Below are 21,630 nucleotides of genomic sequence, written 5' to 3' on the forward strand. Positions count from 1 at the left end.
GAGAAGGGAGATCCCCTCCTGGAGACCCCACAAGCACCACACCGAAGCAATGAAAGGCATCATGGAGTGTGCTGCTTCTTTCTGCCTACCTGAACACTGGGATAACAGCGTACAGCAGGCACTATGCTTACTTGCCTATCAAAGACATGGATGTCACCTACTCATGCCTGCAGCAGCATCCCAATGTGTAATAAACTATACAGTGCGACACTAAACTAGCATCCTGGGTATTTCCTAAAGGCCTAGGAGAAGAGACACCATGAGAGTCCATCTGCTTATCAGCCTGGTGGTTGGCCTACATGCTCCCTCTAACCAGCCTTGCCTTTGTTCTCTCCCAGTCTGGATCCCTCATTCCCACACTGGAACATCAATATCCCAAGTGACACACAAGTCTTTCAGAGCTGCACACAGCCCAAGACAACGATGAGCTCTGAGGGCTGCTAATGTATCTGCAGCTGCTGGTTGTACACAGATATTAGTGAGGGAAGGAAAGAGGAATGGTGGTGATGATGGGCAGTGACGTTATACAGACAGCATGGCTGCAACTACAGGTTTCCTGTTAAACCACGTCCATTTTAAAGGAAACAATACTGAAATGATTCCTCCTTAGATCGTACTTAAAAGTCTGAAAGGTCAAAAAACACATGTCCCCATCCTTGTCCATTCTCAGAAGACAGCATTTGACTTTTTGTGTCCCTGGTGCAGAAGAAGGCTTAAGTAAAAATAATATACAGACTTATCACAGACAGAAGTGATAACACAAAGTGTTAGTATGGCTTCTGAGAAGTGCCACTGCATTGGCCTGGCAGACATTGCTTCTAAAATCCCTCCCTAGAACATATGGGATCCTCCCCACCAATCAGTTAAAAAATAAGTGAATCCATCTAACATGATGCTTTCCTTTGCAGGTTTTGCACAGACTACACAATTTATGGCAGTAATTTGTATTTTAAAGCATTATGCAATACCAACTGATTGTCTGATAGCTCCTGAGGGACTCTGAGACCAGAGTGAAATTAGCTGAAGCACAAAAGCTCGTGCTTGAATGGTTTGAAACTGAGGGGAGGTTTAGGTTGGATCTTAGGAGGAAGTTTTTCCCCCAGAGGGTGGTGACGCACTGGAACAGGTTGCCCAAGGAGGCTGTGGATGCCCCATCCCTGCAGGCATTCAAGGCCAGGCTGGATGTGGCTCTGGGCAGCCTGGGCTGCTGGTTGGTGACCCTGCACACAGCAGGGGGTTGGAGCTGGATGAGCACTGTGGGCCTTTGTGACACAGGCCATGCTGTGATTTCATATAATGTGCTGCCATTTGTAGTGAGGCTTCTTATGGAATGGACACCTGTGCACTTTGTCATGAGCTGAAATTAATCCACACGCACAAACCCCATATGCATTTTCAATGCAGAATGGAGTAGAAAATAAAAGTCTTAATGACTTAATGACTGCTGGTGGCTGTTAAACCAGCAACCCATCTGTAGGATATCTGCATTGTCAGTGCAATTGGCTCCTAAAAAACTAAAAGGTTTTACATATATTTTAGTGACCAGCTTCAGGCTTTTATCGAGGGCTGTGGATTTCTCCCTCTGTGGTTTTGCCCGCTTGCTCCTAAAACACCACAAATTAGAGCAGTGAAGTGCTAGCATGAGGGGAGCAGGAAATAGCAGGTTGTTGCTTTGAGATGACAGATGATGGCAGTGAAATCAAGAGGCCTACTCTACCATAGCTGAGGATAACACTGAGCTGCAGGAGCTGGAGAGCCTGCCGACACGATGGTACACAAGGAGCAACAGCACCTCAGTCACTCACATAAGCACCAATCTAGAGTGCTGAGCAGAGTTTAAAGGGAGGGTCACAAAGTTCTTACCATGAAATCAACTCCACATCACACTTCCACAGGAGGCAGTGGGCACAATGCTACTGCTGCTGGCTTTGATGGAATGTGGAACTATTTGGGACGCACGTACTAAACCATCTGCATAACACAGATCTGCAGCTAACACATTTTAACTGCTTCTTTCAGCTAACCAACCTTAACAACAGCTTGTCTTCAGTTCTGTCATCAGGACCTCCCAACTCCTAATATTCAACAGAACTATTTTCAGGGACAGCATTCCCAGTAACTCAGCACTGTGTCCTCCTGTTCACCAGCACTGTAAGTGGCCTCCCAAGTTAGCTCAGGTGTCAAATCAAAACCCATCTGCAAACCAAGCTGCACAAAAGGCATTTAATGAAAAGACCCCATAGGCATTTCATTATGTTTTGCCTTTCATCAGGCTTCTGTGTACAGAACTCCATGAGCAGATTCTCAGCAACAGCTTCCCACCATATTAAGTAACTTGGTGCTGTTACAAACACCAGTATTCATTCTAGCTCCTCACTTTCTCTCTTACCAGCACACACTTGTTCGCTATTCTGACAACCTGCAGGAGCAATGGAGATTCCCCTTGATTTTGGTCAAATGAAAATGTTCCTTCACTTGGCAAAGTCACTGAGTGCTGGTGCTAGAAATTCACTGAACAGTCCCCTAGAAGTCAGGAGTGTCGGTCATGAAAACAAAATACATCCTTGCTCTTCTGGCTTGAAGCCACTCTCCCTAGGCTCACACATTGAGCTGACATAGAAAGCAATGCACCCACAGTATAAAGAGTAATGACTCAGGGGGACAAGGGGAGAGGGAAATAGGAAGAGATACAGCTTAAACTGAAGGATCTGCTGTCATTTACATTGTCAGCATTTTATTCAGGTTAGAGTTGCTACTGCAAACGTTATGAAGGACTCACATAGCTGTATTTTTGATGATCCTTCCTTGGTCCATTTTCTGCCCAATACCATGCACAACAAACACAATGTGACTAGTTTGTGGTGGCTTGTCTTCTAATGTAGCTTCTTCTACATAGCCTCTATGTAGCCTTGTCCCACTACTTGAAGCTGCAGAAAAAACATGATCCTAGATCAGTGACATTCTACGAAATGCAATGGTCTCACATGTTGACAGAAGCTTCATTTGTCCCAGACTAAGACATTAAAAAGTATTCTGAAAATACACAGAAAGGTTCAGTCTGTATTTTAATAATCTGCAGTTTTCTACTCCCGGGAGATCTGAGCAATTAGATGTTAATTCTGTCAGTCATGGTATTAGGAGGCATTTCCACGGTGAAGAGACTTTTAAGAGAAGAGTTGTGTGATTGTCCACTAACTTCTATTACATAATGCTTTTCTTCTACGTACCCCAGCCATTAGAATTCCATATATCTCCACCTTACTTCCCCAGCAGGTGATCACTGAAACAACCTCGCCATCAGACAGGTACTCACCGTCACTCAATCTCTGATGGCATTAGTGGGGGTGGTTGAAAAACTTTAGATTTTCTCCTGCTAAAGTGACAAACTGCACATTCTTTTCGCAGCCAATTAAGCCCCATGTTTCCGCAGGCATTCTCCAGTTCACTGGTCAAAGCAAAAGCCAATTCTGCAGGCAGGTATGGATATCCTCGCATTGCCCTGCAGGTGGCTGCTGAAACCCACGGGCACAGTGTGGCTTCATCCCCCTCTAGTGACAGAGCCATACAGAAGGCAGCAGCCTGCTTTAAGAGCTGTGGGACACCAGAAAAGCACGCATCCAGCTGAGCCCTTTGGATGGCCACACAGAGCAAGGCAGCATTGCTCCTCATGTGCAAAAAACAGCAAGAAGCAACTCATTTTGTTTCAGAGGAGGAGGAAAACACAACAAAAATAGTGAGAGCAGTTCTTCTACGTGACAGGTTTATCAAGGAGCTTTTACTTGCTATTTCTCCTCCCAAACTGTTTAGGACAGAATGTCTAAATGATCTATTTCATGCTGTCCAAAATCACACTGTGGATATAGAGCACTTCATCTCTCCTGGAAACTTGTGCAATGACAGCCTTAAATTATATTAATTTTTGGCTAACATTAATTAAGTGTCCATCCAAGAGCCCTGAGGGTTAAGAGGGCAATAATTACAGAAGACAGGCACCAGATAAAAGCCAAACCTTTACCTGACCTTGTCTCTTCAGAAACCAAAGAAGAAAACAAAAGCAGCTCGTGCCTCATTTTGTTTCTATAGTCCAGCAGTGTGCAGGAGCAGCACGGCAGGGAGGATGCGTCCCACTATTCCAGATTGGCTGCAATCTGCCTCTGCTCTGAAGAGGAAAACCCTTTCTCATAACTGTCTCAGCCTCACCAGCTACAAAATTGGTAATTCTGAGCTTAAATGAGCCTGGATTCCTACAGACAATGTTTTCCATCTAGATGGAACTGCTTCACCCCTCCTCTCAGTTCACAGGTCTGCTTAATGAACTGAAAAAGGCAAATGCTGGCAAGAGGGGGAGGTCCAGCTGTGTATTTAAGGAGCACATCACGGTCTGTAAGTACAGAGAGGAAGCTAAGGTTGCAAAGGCAACTGCAATTCTTACACTGTGGCTGTTAGGCACTGCCACAGCATCAGCATCATGCAGTACATACATGCAAACTGCTGCTTCCAAAGCAATAAGGAACAAATGTAACAAAAACAACCCATGTCTAGGTACAATTATTCAGGGTAACCTAAGGAACCCATTATACCCACCCCGCAAAACCCCACCAGCAAAAAGGGGCCCGTCACATATAGAAACTTCAGATACAGATATTTGCAATATCTTTTTACAAAGTCTGAGAAATATTACCTTTGGAAAACCCCAACTTTTGTGTAACAGTTCTTGCAATTTTAGATGTTGTTGCATCACTGTACAGATACACTTCATCCACACTGTGCCAGTCCACATGGTTGCGACTCAACTTTAGACTATGAATAGCTGCAGCAAAAAGGAACAACATTGAATTTAGATGGGTAAGGGGAAAACAAAAGCCTCTTCAAACAGAGAGAAGGGTAATTCACACACACACATTTATATCTACTGCTCTATTACACCTAAATCCATACTACTTCTTACCTTGGAAAGCTTTTACATGTAGGATTAATCTGACCAGAACAAAGAGCAGTTTGGATACTACCCCTGAGGACGCTGCACATCATCCTCCCGCACCCTCCTTAGGGCTGGTAGGATTCTAAAGCTTATTATAACTGAAAGCAAAAAATGAAGGGGGAGATGCACCCCCACAATACTGCTGGCTGCTGCGCTTCTGCTAGGAAAGTGCCCTTGCACTTCTACCTCTCCTGCAGCCATACAGTGGGATCCCCACTTCTGACCAAGGCTACGAAGCTCCAGAGTAACACAGAGGCTTTCAAGGCTCCACTATGAGAAGGCTCCATTGCTTCCGCTGTTCATTTGTCCAGGAGCTGAAAATGTGGTTCAATGAGAAAGCCTCTGAATGAGCAATTTCTGGCACAGAGCAGAATTTTGCTCTTTCGAAAAGCTCCTAAGAGCTCTAGTGTTTATTATGCTGTGATTGTGCTTTCCAGATTTGGAACCAACCTCATGACACACTGCCTGACTGCTGGGGTTAAGCACAGCAGGCATGTAATAATGCAACTCAGAATCTCCCAGCTGAGCTTTGTGTGCAAAGCAGCATCACCGATGCTGTATTACCAGCAACACAGCTATCGCCTGTGCTTGGAAATCTGCTGCTCAGGTCTCAGCCAATGTGCAACACTTGGCATTCAGAGAGCTGACAACTAACAGCAATAACCCTATGTTGTTTAACCACATCATGAGTCTTACTGAAAAGGCTGTGAAGCCATGGAAAACACTCGTAAGGGCTTTATGTTATTTTTTCCATAACAAGCTCAGCTCTGTTCTGTCCTCCACTTGAAGTTCTCTAATTTCTTGTAGTCAAAAAACATTATGAGAAAGCATGAGCCATCATGGCTTCCTATTTTAAGTTTCTTCCAGCACAAATTAATTAATGTTGTGTAACCTTTCCCCTGAAGCCTTTTTTCTCTCTTTTCCAAGGCAGACGGCCCCAAAGTAACCTGAGGAAAAACTAAATGAAGACTCTGAGAAACAAGGAGATTAGAAAAGGATTGCCCCCTCCTGCCACACTTAACAGCTGATTCACAAGAAGTAGAACTACGCTGCTGTTTTACGGTGGCAAACAAGGAGGGAAGCCAGCCTGGCTTAGATGTGGCAGCTTGGGCTGATGACTGGACAGAGCAAGAAGTAACATAGCAAGAACCCAACCAACAAGCCAAGTGGCTTTTCCTAAATAACCTCACAGGTGAAGAGAGAAGCTCATACCCAGAGATCTCAGTTTAGAACTGGAGAAGAAAGGAAATTCCTAGCAAAACAACAGGTTTCAGTGTGGAGCCAATGCAGCAGGCTGCGATGTGCTGGGAGGTGTGCAGTCCAGTGGCAAAGGCACATCACTTCCTTCTGGTTGGCTGATAATTCCTCTACCCACGAGCCCATGATCGCTGTAGACTTTTAATGCACCCACTCAGCAGGTCTTTAGCAGCAGAGGTTCATTCCATGTGAGTTCTGTGAAATCCTTCTCTCAGTAATTCCTGAGGAAGCTGACGGAGCAGGACTGGAAGCACGATGCCTATGGAGAATGCCATGCTCAAGATTCCAAGCATGCACAGGAAGAAGCAGAGAAGTCTCCAAATGAGCTGCTTGCTACCATTGAAAGAAGCAGCAGTGTGAGGAGCAGAGATCCTCAAGTGCTTTCTGGAATCAAGTCCAGCCTCTTCATTGGAAAGGAAACACAGAAAGTGGCAGATTTCCTCCATTTTGTATTCATTATTCTCACCTGGAAAGAATAAACTCTAACTTCCCTCCTATGCTCCTCTTCAAAAGTGTCTATGTTGAAGGACACATTGAAATAAACTAAAACCTGTGCAAGCATGCACTAAGGAACTGCAAATGAACATCCAACACTGTCTCGCTGGATATTTAGCAATGCATTCAGAAGGAAACCTGAAAAATTGGGTCTGCTTCTAACAGCACCTCATGAAACTATCAGTAACGTTCAGGACTGTGCTTCGTTGTCTCTTGGGAACAGAATATCTTACCTTGCTGAGATGTGCTGTCAAGGTAGATACACATCGCATTCAAGGTCAGATACAAATATGTATAAATACATATTTTCAGCACTTGGGATTATATACATCCTTCCCTTCCCCCATAAAACCCAAAAGAAAATGTTTAAAATAAGCGGTTCTTGTTTCTCAGCTTTCCTTCCTGGGATGCCCTGCTTGAATAGTCCGTCTGAGGATTGATGCACCTGTTCCACAGAACATCCCATATGCTTTCTGAGATGGAGTGAGACTTTCTGTCTCCCAGTTCTGACTCTCAAAAATACTGGGATGTCAGTTCATCCTCCAACCCGGTCTGCCTTGTCCATCATGAGAATATAAATCTCCCCAAATGAGAAAACCTGACTCATTGGAGCAGGTTGCCCAAGGAGGCTGTGGATGCCCCATCCCTGCAGGCATTCAAGGCCAGGCTGGATGTGGCTCTGGGCAGCCTGGGCTGCTGGTTGGTGACCCTGCACACAGCAGGGGGTTGGAGCTGGATGAGCACTGTGGGCCTTTGCAACCCAGGCCATTCTAGGACTCTCATGAGACTCAAGACTCAAAGCCACCCCAGTGAAAGGGATTTTTACTGCTGACATTCACAAAGTTTGTTAACAGGGAGGCAGGAAACAAACATGTATTTGGAGAAGATTTGATAGCAATGTGAAAATAATAATTTAAAAAGAAAATAAAACTAAAAAACATAAACATGTTTTTCAGGCATGGGATAACAAATAATGCTGTTGCTATTTTGAACCTGAGGGAGAGAGAATTATCTATTCCTGAAGATGAGATGATAACAATGTACATTTTCTTTTCAGACCTAAATGCTGACTGGGATGCAAACCACCAACTTGGCACAGAGGTGGTCAAAGTGACATTTCTGGAGCCAACTGATGTCACTGAGTGTCAGAAAGTCACCAAGGCGTGCCGTGGTTTCACTGAAGCAGTTGTAGAATTCAGCTCAGGCAGCAGGTAGAGCACAGGGAAATGGATGCTCTTTGTCTTCATACCTCCACTTCGTGGTCTTCCTGGAGCACTCTGTCTATGTGGATTGCAGAGAAGATGAAAGCACCTCCTGGTAAAGCCATGGGACAGGAACATCCTTCTCGATCAGGTTTCTTGCAGCTTTGTTTTCATGAACTACTTCTCCGACATCAAGAAAGCACAGTTTTCTTAGCAGGAGTATACCCCTCAGTATTCTGCATGCTGCTCAGTGGCATAAAAAGCCAAAGCCTCTGAAAATGAGATCAAGTTTTATTTGCCTTTGTGTTCAAGAAAGCGAAATCAAACTTCTTTTTTTTTCCCCCCAGGAATACCAAGCAAGACAGACACCTAGAGTACAACCAGATGGAAGCCACAGCCCAGCTGCAGATGGAATACAGCAGAGAGAAGTATAGTAATGGCCTTAAATTGTGCCAGAGGATGTTCAGGTTGGATCTCTCCTCTGAAAGAGCGGCCAGGCAGTGGCACAGCAGCACATGGAGAGGTGGGGTCACTGGAGATGCTTCAGAGCCGTGGAGATGTGGCACTGAGGGATGTGGGCATGGTGGGCACAAACAGCATGCTGGCTTCAGCGCTCCAGGAGCTGAATGCTTCCAGCACCTGCAGACAGGGACCTGAAGATGGCATCTTACTAGGCCAGCAGTTTACAATTAAATACCCTTTAAGGTAAGCACCTGCTTTTAACTTGGCACTTTCATCCACCTGCCAAGACCGAAGCATGGGGTGATCCTTTCCCACCAGAGTGCCAATGCAAGTCAAAATCAATAGGGAAAAGCATCTTTGAAGTGTTATGAGCTGATGTTATCTCCGTCTGCTCCACAAAGGCACTGGCATTCTGGTTACAGCTCAAGACCAGAGAACAGATTTACACTGCTTGACATCCATTCTTGTCTTTGTTTTTTCCCCCAGGTATTTTCATCTTCTGACTCAAGAACATCACTGATTGCCCAATATGCAACTTTAATTCAAATCCATTCGATGCTACAAATGAACACGATTTGGAGAAAAAATAATGTATAAAATAATTTCAAAACGATGGTTACAGATCAAAAGACAGAAGTCTTTAAGTCTTTTCTGACTTTCCACAACAGAAGTTACTGCTTTTCACCTTTAACAGATCTGAGTTCCATGGGTGAGAAGAGGCAGGAACTGGTTTACAAGGCATCACTTTGCTTTCAGACATTCGCATTTTAAACTCATCTACAGACAAATATGATGGTAGGAATTCCAAGGCAAATACTTATACCAAAGTAGATCCTCATCCTTCAGAATACTCCTAGGAACTGAAAGAATATACAGTAGGACAGGAATAACTCTAACCCCACATTGACATTTTAAATCAAAGGAGCATTTTGCAGCAGTCTGGTTCCAATGTCCACAATGTGGTCAGTAAGAGTTTAATCACTGCCAGCTTTAATAGTGGCAAAGATCTGTGGTAAAGAGCTTTGGAACCTTCTGTGATCCTGAATAGCTCCTGTAAGAACTACTCCCACCTGCTGAAGCAAATGGGCACAACATCAGCTGCTCCAAAGCCCAAAGTTCCTCCTGTGTTACAGCAGCCTTGATCAGGTTTCTCTACAGCCTCCCTGTTTTACATCCTAGATCTGGTGACTTCTTTCATTCCAATACAAAAAAAGCTGCAGGAAAAATAACTTCCGACACAAAATTAAAGATGCCTCCATCATCCAAAGAGCAGCCAAGCAAATTCTACCCAGCACAAAACTCTTTATTCAGTTCCTCCCCAGCACGATCTGCCTTATGCTGGGCCTGCAGGGATTCTAAAAGCATTGCTTCTGCTTTACTGAGAAAGTCAAACCACAAAGCAGGTGCGTAAGAAACAAAAAGTTCTTAATCAGAGCCACAAGCAATTGTAATAAAGACTACAGCATGATATTGCTAGCATCTACTTCTCTCTACGACTCACAGCACTGCTATTTGCCTCCTAAGACCCACAGTACTTTTTCCTTCCCATGTGGAGAAAATGGCAACAACACAGTGCAAGAAATTGAAGCATGTAATTCTAATACATTTAACCGATACAAGCAAACTAGAAGGCAAAGCTTCCTATGCCAGGAGTACTACAAGATAAAAAATAATCTACAATTACTGTACCTTGGGAACGCTTTCGTTTAAGGCATGCAGCATCTGAATTCTCCTTATATCCTCTCCATTTGAACAAAGAAGGGAGGGAGAAGGGAGGGAGGTAGTAGAGAACTAAAAGTAAAAACACTGAGCTTCAAAGTAAAATTTTTAAAAGGAGTGTCATATTTTTTTTCATTAACATTGCCATTAAAAAAGAAACAGAGTCGATACATGTGTTGACAAAGCATATAAATTTCAGCTGCTTTTGTAGCACGAGCGTCAGGTCACGTCAGCCAAAATACATCTCTTTGCTCTTCACGAGCAGTTGTGACACCACAACATAGGGAAGGAAAGCTGTGACAGCGTATGCAGCTTCATTGAGTGCCTCTGCATTATGGCGTACCAAAGCATTAACACATAACTCAGCACAGTGCAGAACAAAGGCACTTCTAAGCAGACTCGAAACATTTGGAAAAATAAACAACTCATCTTCAAGCACAGCTCTATTATTTCCCCCAAAGGCTGCAAGAGAATCATTACAAGTTAGACTAGAAAAGACAGAGAAACACAGCAGCACGTGCATCATGTCTCTGACAGCCCTCCCACCCTGAACAGGAGCTTCCCTTGGATGGCAAGGCAAGGCCACAGCTTCTATTAGACTCTCACTTCTCCTACTTCACTCCTGAAACACCACACAGCTGCACCTAAGGTTCTTTTCCATGGACTTACCTTCACATCAGTGCTGTGCAATTACGGAAGGAATGCTTTAAGGAAGGGGGAAACTGCTGCCAAGCAGATCGAGTCATGCAGTCACACGGCTGCTGCTCTTGGCACTTACACAGCAAGGCTGAGGGTGAGCTCCTACCAACCCACCTTCTGCTCTCATACCAACAGCCCCAGGTCATAGGCAAGCCCCAAAAACCTTATGTAGTCAGGAGAGTGTGTGCTTAAAGCCAGTGAGAAATCAGAGTCTCCAGTTGGGCTTCTGAATCCATAACGTTGCTGAGGCTGCAATGACTGGAAATAAACTTGCCTGCTGGAAAATGCAACTGACATGACATCCTCCCTTACAGGGACCAGAAGCAATTAATGCTCTGCAGTCCAGCAACTTGTCAGTGATATTCCATGCTTATGTCATCTCACACCTCCTCACACTCTCAGCTCACAGCTCTGTCAGCATCCTTCATATAGATGCTGTACATCATATTACTGCTGCACATCAGTTTTCTCCAGGAAAGGAAAACTAGGCTCATCATTCCTGCATTGGGACTCAATGGAACAATTCAGCCTACAGACTACAGAATACTGTGCTGGCTGTGGCAATACAGGAACAGACTGCCCACAGAGATGCTGTGGAGTCTCCTCTGCTGGAGATAATCAAAACCCCATGGAAACATCCTGGGCAACCTGCCCTCATTGGCTCTGCTGCTTTCGCAGTCTCCATAGATCCCTCCTGGTCCTGGCAATCCTGTGACTGCATGAATGAGACTTCTCTTTCCGAAGGTTAACGCAGTCAGCTGTGACAAAAACTTATTGTTAATGTGCCTTTTTCTTTCCTAAATGAGCAGAGAAAACTGTATTTGAAACCTAAGGCAAAACAGCACAAACCCCAAACACAATTCCTATACTCGTCATGGCATCTAATGACACACTGAAGCCCATAGCGAAACCCCAGAAACTCATGAGGTTTCAAAATCAATGCAAAATGTGCTCTGACTCTGACTTGTGGGATTGCTTTCTACATTTCCTACAGTCTCTCACAGGAACACAGCTCTGATTGCCATTGAAGGATCTTGCTGGGGGTTATCTGCTCCACTCTCCCGCAGACAGGATCAGCTTTTCAGTTGAATCTAATATCACATTTGGATCAGGTTGCTCCAGCAATTTCCAACTGAATTCTGAGCATCTTTATGGATGGATGCTCCCCCACCTCTCTGCAAATACAATCAGCTACATCTGTTCCTGTTTTAGTATCACATACATTAAACTTCCAGAATCACTTGTCCCTGGTCAAATAAATATTCTTGAAGTGCCTTCAGGGTAACAAAAGACAGGTACCTAACTATACCTGCCACTAACAGCTAACCTGCAGCTCAGAGACAGACTGCTCTGTATTGCAGACACCGCTCCTCCCCCTCTGCAGCTGGAGCTGTGCTGCAGGAGCACACAGCAGGGGGTGCGTGGGCTCCTATCGCACAGCAAGGGAGAGAAAGCAACACTTCAGCTGCAGAACATCCCTGCCTTTATTGTAGCTAAATGATGTTAGCAAAGCATCTAGCCTAAGATCCCTTCAGAACTTGCTATTATCCAAGATCATGGTTTTGTTTTTATCTTACAGCGGCCTTGATATCACTGAGGTTGCTAGAGAATGCTGCTCTTCAGATAAGCAAGTCCTGAACAAACTGTCTTTGCGTGCATGAAATTAAGCTTGTAAATCTTACTTTATTCTGTACATTTTAATCTTACTGTCTGCTAACAAGGTATTACAATACCCTTTTTGTATTCCCTTCAAAATGTTTTCACTTTAAATACTGCTTTCACAGAACAAGTGTTATAATAAAGGTCTCAAATATTTATAGTGATTTTACAGCAGCAGCATATTTAAGCATAACACGTGGCTACAAGCACAGTACAAGAAAAGTCAGTAGTGCTGCAGGAAGGCAGTGACAGCCAACTCAGCGTGACCAAATAAACTCCTTAGTTTCATGTTTCAGTATTTACATCTAAATTTTTGAACCTAAGAATTTAGATCAAACTGTCACCTACCACCTTGTGCTGATATTAATCTACATATGTTCAGCTTGAAGAATGAGCCTTCACACAGAATCACAGAATCACAGAATTACCCGGGTTGGAAGGGACCTCAAGGATCATGTAGTTCCAACCCCCCTGCCTAGCAGGGCCACCAAACATACACCTTTACTAGATCAGGTTGCCCAGGGCCCCGTCCAATCTGGCCTTGAACACCTCCAAGGACGGGGCATCCACAACCTCACTGGGCAGCCTGTTCCAGGACCTAACCACTCTTCTAGTAAAGAACTTTCCCCTAACATCCAACCTAAATCTTCCCTCCTTCAACTTAAAACCATTTCCCCGTGTCCTGCTATTGTCAGCCCTTTCCAAGAGTTTACTCCCCTCCTGGGAGTAAGTTCCCTTCAGGTATTGAAAGGCTGCAATGAGGTCACCCCGCAACCTTCTCTTCTCCAGGCTGAACAAACCCAACTCCCTCAGCCTGTCCTCATAGGGGAGGTGCTCCAGCCCCCTGATCATCTTCCTGTCCCTCCTCTGGACCCTTTCCAAAATCTCCATGTCTTTTTTGTACTGAGGGCTCCACACCTGGACACAGTACTCCAGATGGGGCCTCACAAGAGCAGAGTAGAGAGGGACGATCACCTCCCTATCCCTGCCTTCCTGAAGAAAGATAAGCAAAGCCCTCGTCCTTATCAAAAAAGCCTGGATGAGAAAAAACCTCATCAACTCATGGGCAAAAGAATGTGAGGGCCCCAAAGCCTCCAGTATCATCTGCATATCAGCACAGTGGAAGAAGAAAAATCAGAGCTGGGAGTCTGTGGTCCGCCCACAGATACTGCTTCAGCAATGCAGCATCTCACTGAGGAGTTTAAGGTGTCAGACCTGATTGCTTTAGGAAGGAGCAGCAAATATCAAGCTTCCAGTACAACTACCACATGACAATGTGAGGACTATTTTTGCCCAAAAAAATTGATTTCTAAGTTAGGTAAGTGATGGCAAGCTAGAAGGTACTGTCCTGAATCTGCCAATATTACAATGGTGATTTGCACAGTCTGCAGTCATTCTCTTCTACAACAAAGCAGTCAGAGAAATGCAGCCAAATCTCTGCTCCTCATCCTCAGTGTGGATTCCTCCTGTAGCTGTACTGGAATTGCAATGTTTCTTCCTCTGTCTAGACTAACACTACAAGCTGAATAACGTACTTAGAATCCAGCCAGGATCAAAGCAAACTCTGAGGGCAGTCAGGCTAAGGAGGTGAGGCTGGAAGCACTCAGCAGCCATAAGCGTGTGCTTTCCAAGCAAACTCTTGCTGACCTACCAGAAACGACACTGTGCTCCCAGCAGGGTACAGCTGCAATAACAACGCTGGGATTTGCATCAGTACATTGAAATGACAGATTGATACAAGCAAACAAAAACCAGGTAAAAGCACCTTTCGGAAGCTGTGGGCACCGTGCTGGGAGTCAGTGGTCACCCAACTTTAGGCACCCACTGACAGAGCTGTTAAAGCAGAAGGTACTTCTGCTGTGCTACGTTTACCCAGAGCCATCAGTTCAGCTGCACGGTGAGTTTAGAAGACCATTCTTAAGAAGGTTAAATGTGTTTGACTGAGATTGCCAAGAATCCTAACTGAGCGCCCTCAGCCTGGTGATTGAAACATAAGGACTTCCATAACTGAACGAATGCCCGAGACTTACCATAGCTGAAAACTACTCTAATAAAGTCACAGATTGAGCTAGAATGGAAAATGAAATGTGATCTGTAAAATGGATGCTCCCTTTAGGGCAGAAATTAGGAACACCAGCCAGAGAGCTAATAGCCAGTTTGCATTCAGACACTGACACACTTCTTAGCCCATAAAGAGATTACACTTTGAAATGAGATTTCAAACACAATTAAAAGATATGAAACATTAAGCAAAATGGGAACAAGAGGTCTATCTGTGAATATAATCTTACAGTGCTCACCAAATGTGCTACAGCAGGAAATCCTACAATAAGATACAGTGGAGAAGGGGACAGCAAACTGCACCCTATAACCTTTTCCATTACGTAGAACAGAAAACCAACCCAGATTACATGCTATGAAAAGTAATCTTACCTTCCTTTCCATCAACAGGTTTTGATACTTCCATATCAAAGCTCTCTTGCATCTGCTGGCCCCGGAAGCGGTTGAGGTGCTCCTGCTCTATCAGGTTACTCTCCTCCTCCTCCAGGGGTTGCCACGTACCATCAATAAACCATTGCCCACGCATTACCGGAATCTTCTCCGTTTCTGAAAACCAAACGAGATTCTTTTATGCAACAGAGCCCAGACCGACAGCAGATCAGAGGGAGGGAAACCCCAACCACACCAAGAAACACCATGTCTTCCCCATGGGGCTGAGTGTGTTTGAGGATGCAAGGAACACACAGGAAGATGTATATTCTGCAAAACCAATTTAGAGCTGGGTTAAAAATGGGACTCATACTCCTCTCTACGTGGCTGCCCTGCATCTTCAAAAAGAATGAAGAACTTTGTGAGACCCGTGCTCCTTTACACCGTTTGATCGACAGGAACCAGTGGTTTAAAGTTGTAAAGAAGATGAAGAACAAGGAGGAGAAAGCAAACCACACACGCTCACCCTGACTGCACAGAGCCCTGTTTCTTTTGGGAACTGCACTTAAGATAACTCCATTTGTGTATCAGTTAACATAAAGGATGATTTTAAAGAGTGAAGCCATTTCTTAATTAAAACCAGTCTTCAGAGGGGGTTGTTTTCAGTCCCTGTCCGTCTAGTTTCACTTCCAGCACTCCAAACAGGGGAGCTGGGTGCTGAGCATGTGTTGTCCATGCGATAAAACAGATTTCTCTCCAAAAGTGGGTGCTAGAATCCACTGCTCTTCAACAAACCATGACTGACACCCAGATTCAGTACTGTGAATGCAAGGAGTCAGAACTCTCCTTACACAGATCCCTGCAAGCATAATGAGACAATACTATCCGTTTTAACTCAGAACATCATAGAACCACACAGGCTGGAAAAGACCTCCAAGATCCCAAAGCCCAACCCCAGCCCACCCCACCATGCCCGATGTCTTTCAGTGCCACATCTCCATGGTTCTGGAGCTCCTCTGGGAAGGTGACTCACCACCACTGGGCAGCTGTGCCACTGCTGAACTACCCCTTCTGCAAAGAAACGTTTCCTCATAGCCAGCCTGAACCTCTGCTGGCACTGCTTCAGGCCATTCTCCCTCATCCCATTGCTGTTGCCTGGCAGCAGAGGCCGACCCTCCCCTTCAGTACCACCACCTTTCATGGAGCTGTAGCTAAGATCTCCCTGAGCCTCCTCTTCTCCAGACTGACCCATCTTCTATCTCTGGAAAATCAGGGAGAGCAGTGTGAGGGTTCCAGAGGCTGTGGGACTGTGGCCATGGGACTGGCTGAGATCTGAGACCAAGACAGCAATCCCACCACTGGCTTCCAGTACAAGCTGGGAGAGAGACTCAACCAAACCCCAACACTGTACACGTGTACACACACAGCACACAGACAGATCTCCAAGGAAGCAAAGCACTCAGCCACAAAAGGAGAGACTTCAGAAAGGAGATGAGGGAAAAAGAGCACCAAGGCTTTACCATTCAAAGAACCATTCCTACACAGATGGTGAGAAAGCAGCTGGTAAGGGCAGCTGAGAAAAGCAACAACAGATGCAAAAACAAACCAACAAACAAAAACAGTAAAGAAAAACTAGATACAGAAATGCAAAGAAAAAATCAGCCCAAACAAACAGGAAAGCCAAAAGAGAGCACAAATAGTTCCCAAGGACAGGAACAGAAAGCAGAGATGCTCAGCCTGTCAGCAGGAGGATGTGAAGTACTTTCATATGGGTGCTCACAGGGGAGAATGAAAAGCAGCAGAGACCCGCAAGCACTTCCCTTATATGTTCCAAATTCTTCATCTCTTAGACCAATGCAGCTCCAAGCTAGGAAGGCGAAAGGGAAATTTCCTTACAATAATCTTCCCTCTGGGCAGGAACACTCCACATCCCAAAGCCAGTTTCAAAACCTTCTCCATAGAAGACTTAGAAGCCAACATTGTTTCTACAATACTAGAAATGTGGATCATCTCCTAACAGCCCTGGCTTTGCACCTGGAACGGGGCAGGCTCTGGGTGCTGGGCAGCTCCTGCAGCACAGCGAGGCGAGCAGCAGGGAAAGAAGCAGCTGCTGGGGGCAGATAACTGGAGCAAGTGGCCCACATCACCTCTGGGTGCTGGCAGGGGTGCTCTGCTGATTACCCAACTGTACCCATAAGTGGGAAGCCCACAGGCAGCCCTGTAAGCATGCATGCAGCACAATGCATGGAGCAAACCCCCTGAAACAAAGGCTCCAGTGACCTCCAGCCTCTCTCATCCCAGCCTCCTGCACATCCCAATGCACTCCTGTTCCTCCCTTCCAAGATCCTCAATGCCTGTTTTAATGCTCTGTCCACTGCTGCAGTATTGGATGGACCACACCAGTCTGGCTGGCCTGACCAAAACGCCAACAGACACTGGTGGCCCTGCCTGCGGTGGGGGGGGTTGGAACTCATCTGTGAAAACTAAAACTCATTTTAGAGTCATCATCCCATGAACGAAGTGCCGAACGTCAGGTTTTGGAGTGAAGTTTCTCAAAGTCAACCTGTTAACCACGCCAACATTAATCATTATTAATCACTGCTGCACAGACAACAGAAAGCAAAGTCCAGCAGTAGCTGCTCACCGTGTGCTTGCCTTCACCTCAGCTGTGCCCCCCGTGTTTTAACCTGTCACACACCCACACTGCTCCACAGGGCAATGCACACACATCCAGCTCTGCTGCTCTCACAACAGAGCTGTGTCTGCAGGAAGAGACGAAGCACACGCAGAACTGCAGTGAGCATAAAGGATCCCATTGTTGCTGAAGCAATGGCACAACTGTGTCAGATGTTGATCCTCGCTGGGAAAAATCTGCAAGCAGCTCCTTAATTCCTCTCTATGCATTCTGATGAGGCTCCATTCACTGCATCCATAAACAGACTAAAACAACAACAGAACAGGAGGCGATATGAATACTATTTCATACTCCCAACCAACAGAAGACAACACACCTCTTCTGCATTTCTGAAGGGTTTCCAGGTTTTCACTTGGGATTTTCTACCTACAGGCTTCTAGAATTCCAAGCATTAGGAATTAAAATAAACATTTTCAGTCTCTTTCTCCTGGACAAAAAAAACCCCTTTCCCACTGTGTTTCTTTAAAGCAAAGCACGGCACTGAACAGCAGCTCTCAAATAATAGATGGGCAGTGGCCTCTCCCAGAGAAGCTGGGCCAGGAAAAAGAAAAATAGAACGATTGAAATATGAAAACATTTATTGTAAAATCTTTACGGCCTAATTTGGTTTAGGAATAAAATCATATATCTGGCTCTAGGGCTGGAAAGGGCATTTATCTGGAAAACACTCCATCTGTAAATCACTTCCAGATCCAGAGACAGATCATTACGGGGCTTTGTTTGCAGAGCAGGACTTCAAAGATGGAGCCAGGTTTTCCATAGCTCAGGTCCTTCCATTTTCCAGAGTTCAGTGGGATTGTAGGGAGACCCAGGTGTTTCTCCCCACCAATGCTTTAACTGCTGGGGACTGAGTGAGGTGATCTCCAGAGGTCCCTTCCAAGCCTGACCACTCTGTCTCTTAGTGCGAGCAGTCACAGCATCTCAGCTCACTGTATTTCACATCTCGGCTTGATCACTGTTACACTGCTGGGAAACCCCAGCAGAAAGAGCACCTGGTACAGGGCAATGCCCCTTCTGCCCAATTGCACTCCTATCCACTCATTCACTCACACCTTGAATATTCACCGGTGATTGCAGAAAGCGTAAGCCAAGCTCTCCCTGCCTCCTTTCCTTCTATGAAAGGAATGAAATATTTACATCTAGCTGTAATTTCACTTTTCTCTCCGCCAGTATGGAATTCAAACCCTGTAAGAGGTAATGTGAAGAGTTTATCTTCGCCACTCCAACCTTGATCCCCAGGAAAGGATTTGCCTTGATTTCTTTACTGCCTTAAGTCTTACACCACGTAATCTGCAGCTGGCGGTGCTTCAAAGCGAGGCCCCGTGTGTTTGGCCAGTACACGCCGACGTGCTGTGCTTACACCAGAACCTCTAAGTTGGAATGGCAGAGATCAGGAGCTAATGAAAGGCACTTCGTTTTAATTAGTCATACATATTTCACCGCTTTTAGAGAGGAACAGTTCCAGCAGCGGCAACAGAAAGAGAATTTATGCATTTTTAAACAAAAAGCCCATTCTTTTTTTCCCCAAAAAAGTCTACAAATATAAAAGCTGTAATTAATGATGTGTGTGCAATTTACACCTAGGTCCTCAGTAGGGGAAGAACTAGGAAAACACAAGCAGCATTGGTCTGGATGGGGCTCTGAGTGCTGCTGGAGCTCTGGGTGTCCCTGTGCATTGCAGGGTGTTGGGCCAGATGGCCTCCACAGGTCCCTTCCAACTGAAGCAATCCACACTGTAATTGACACACATATATATTCTATTTCATTTCATTGCACAGTGTTTGTGAGATCCCCACCCAAATAAAAATGCATATGAAGGCTATGTAAATCCCTTGTAACACAGAGGGAAAACAAATTATGGCGCTAACTTTGCCTGCATTTCTTCCTTCTTGTACTACTCAATGATCATCATAATTTGTTCCTTGAAATTGCATAGACCTAAATTTAATAGCACACAGCACAAACTGTGGCTCATGTTGGCTCCTTCCACCCCTCTTGATTCAGAACTAAGAAAACTTGCAAAACGGAGACCACACAAACTTCTGATTAAAAGCAAACAGAGCTTGAAGGAGAAAATGAAAGGAGGTCTCTCAGAAATGTCAATGTAAACTGACATGCAATCTGGGAGACATGTAGATAGAATAAAATGGTGTGAAAGCAAGATGCAGTGAGCTTTGGATGTGGGGTGACCTCACTGCAGCCTTCCAGTACTAAAGGGAGACTGTAAACAGGGGAGTCAACTCTTGGAAAGGGCAGATAACAGCAGGACAAGGGGAAATGGATTGAAGTTGAAGGAGGGAGAATTTAGGTTGGATGTCAGGGGGAAGTTCTGTACTGTGAGAGCGGTGAGGTGCTGGAACAGCTGCCCAGAGAGGCTGTGGATGCCCCGTCCATCCCTGGAGGTGTTCAAGGCCAGGTTGGATGGGGCCCTGGGCAGCCTGGGCTGGTATCAATGTGGAGGCTGGTGGCCCTGCCTGTGGTGGGGGGTTGGAGCTTCGTGATCCTTGAGGTCCCTTCCAACCCGGGCCATTCTGTCATTCAAACCAACTGGTTCAGAGGGGCTGAGGGCAAAGTCAAGGTACCTCCAGCACCATCCGCTCATGAAGCTCCTGACAGCTGTAACAATTTACCCAGCAATGTGATCTAAAAGGTTAATATAATATTTAGAGGCTAAAAAATGTAAACTGAAACTTATACTCTGATGAAACCAACAAAGCCAAAGAGCTGGATGTGGAACAGAGGTCCATGAAGTGCTGTTGGCTCGATAGCCAGGACTCCTGCTTTCCAGCAGAGTTATTTCTATATCTTAAATTTGGCTTCCTTAGCACTATAGTTGTGAATGACCTCTAGTGCATCTATCTATGAGGATAAAGCTCTTTAGATATTGAAGAGAGGAGCTCACACACTTCCTAAAGGGAGAAAAAACTAGGCAAGAATCAATCTTTGTCATTTTAAGTCCTGCTAAGAAGTGCTACGCACTTTGTGCCTTGGGGCACAGCACAGCACTGCCAGTAAGAACCCGGACACAAGAAGCTGGATTTTAACAGGAGCCACTTAAATGAACATCTTTTACAATGACACCCTTGATGCCACTCTGGACTTCTTCATATCAGCTGTTTGTTCCCACTTCACCAGCCCTTACAATGATATTTTAGGTACATCCACTGGTGCATAACCCATAGGACTTCTCACTTACATATGAGGTCCAGACTCACCCACATTGCGCCAGGGTACATCCTCGCACCCAACCAGCCATCACCACCACTGCCCATAGAGCCACAGCATCGTGCAGACTCTATTTGTGCCAATGCAAATGCACGGAGCACAGTTTGCAGGGTAATATCTGTTCCTCATAGCTCCACTATGGAAGGGTTGCAGAGCCTCACGAAGGGACAGGAATGCAAGAGAACAGGAAGCTCAAGAGAATTGATGGCTATAAAAACTGATCATGAGATTCCTAAATTGAATGCCAGTGATGTGATCATGCACACAGGGTGAACAGACAGATGTAATGAAACAGACAGAACCTAAAATTTCATTATTTCCTGACTGCTAGGTAACAGAACAGGCTTTTTGTTGCAGCACAGTGTTCTGCAGCTTTCCAGCTATTTCCCAGTCCATCACTGCAGAATAAAGCAGGTTGCTGGCATTTAAATAAATGGCACCATTCCTTTAATCACAGCCAGAATGACCTTCCTTTGTTTAACTACAAACACAGCAACCTGTTCTGCTCTTGCAGAAGTAACGCCACCACCTAAAAAGCAATTCATGGGTGAAATCCACCTCAGAAAACTTAACAGAGGCAGCCACGTGAATTCACACAGCCAGAATCTTACTGAGCATCCAAGAGATTTCCTTCACCGAGTGGTAAACGATATTATGCTGCTCCACAAATAATTCTACTTTGCTTTACTGAGCCAATTTCAAGATAACAGGTGGAAGTTACCCCCAAAATACAGCATGCATCATGTTTTTCAGGAAGGGTTTTCCTTCTAAGTTAGTGGCTGAAGGAAGATCACCGCAATTACTCT

General features: G+C 45.2%; 1 protein-coding gene across 4 annotated transcripts in view; it reads right to left on the reverse strand.

The window, feature by feature from the left end:
• Positions 1 to 21,630, reverse strand: part of DDHD1 (DDHD domain containing 1) — a 56,210-nt gene that overhangs the window by 27,278 nt on the left and 7,302 nt on the right. For 2 of the 4 annotated variants that reach the window (XM_015865941.2, XM_015865943.2), the window contains 4 exons: positions 14,908 to 15,081; positions 10,087 to 10,188; positions 4,682 to 4,810; positions 2,780 to 2,927 (listed from right to left, as the gene is read on the reverse strand). In XM_015865941.2, coding sequence (XP_015721427.1) covers positions 2,780 to 2,927; positions 4,682 to 4,810; positions 10,087 to 10,188; positions 14,908 to 15,081 — 553 coding nt within the window. The remainder of the gene's footprint in view (positions 1 to 2,779; positions 2,928 to 4,681; positions 4,811 to 10,086; positions 10,189 to 14,907; positions 15,082 to 21,630) is intronic. The other 2 variants (XM_015865942.2, XM_015865944.2) reach the window with 1 other exon arrangement.

This window comes from Coturnix japonica, chromosome 5 (assembly GCF_001577835.2).
Source record: "Coturnix japonica isolate 7356 chromosome 5, Coturnix japonica 2.1, whole genome shotgun sequence".
Classification (NCBI taxonomy): Eukaryota; Metazoa; Chordata; class Aves; order Galliformes; family Phasianidae; genus Coturnix; species Coturnix japonica.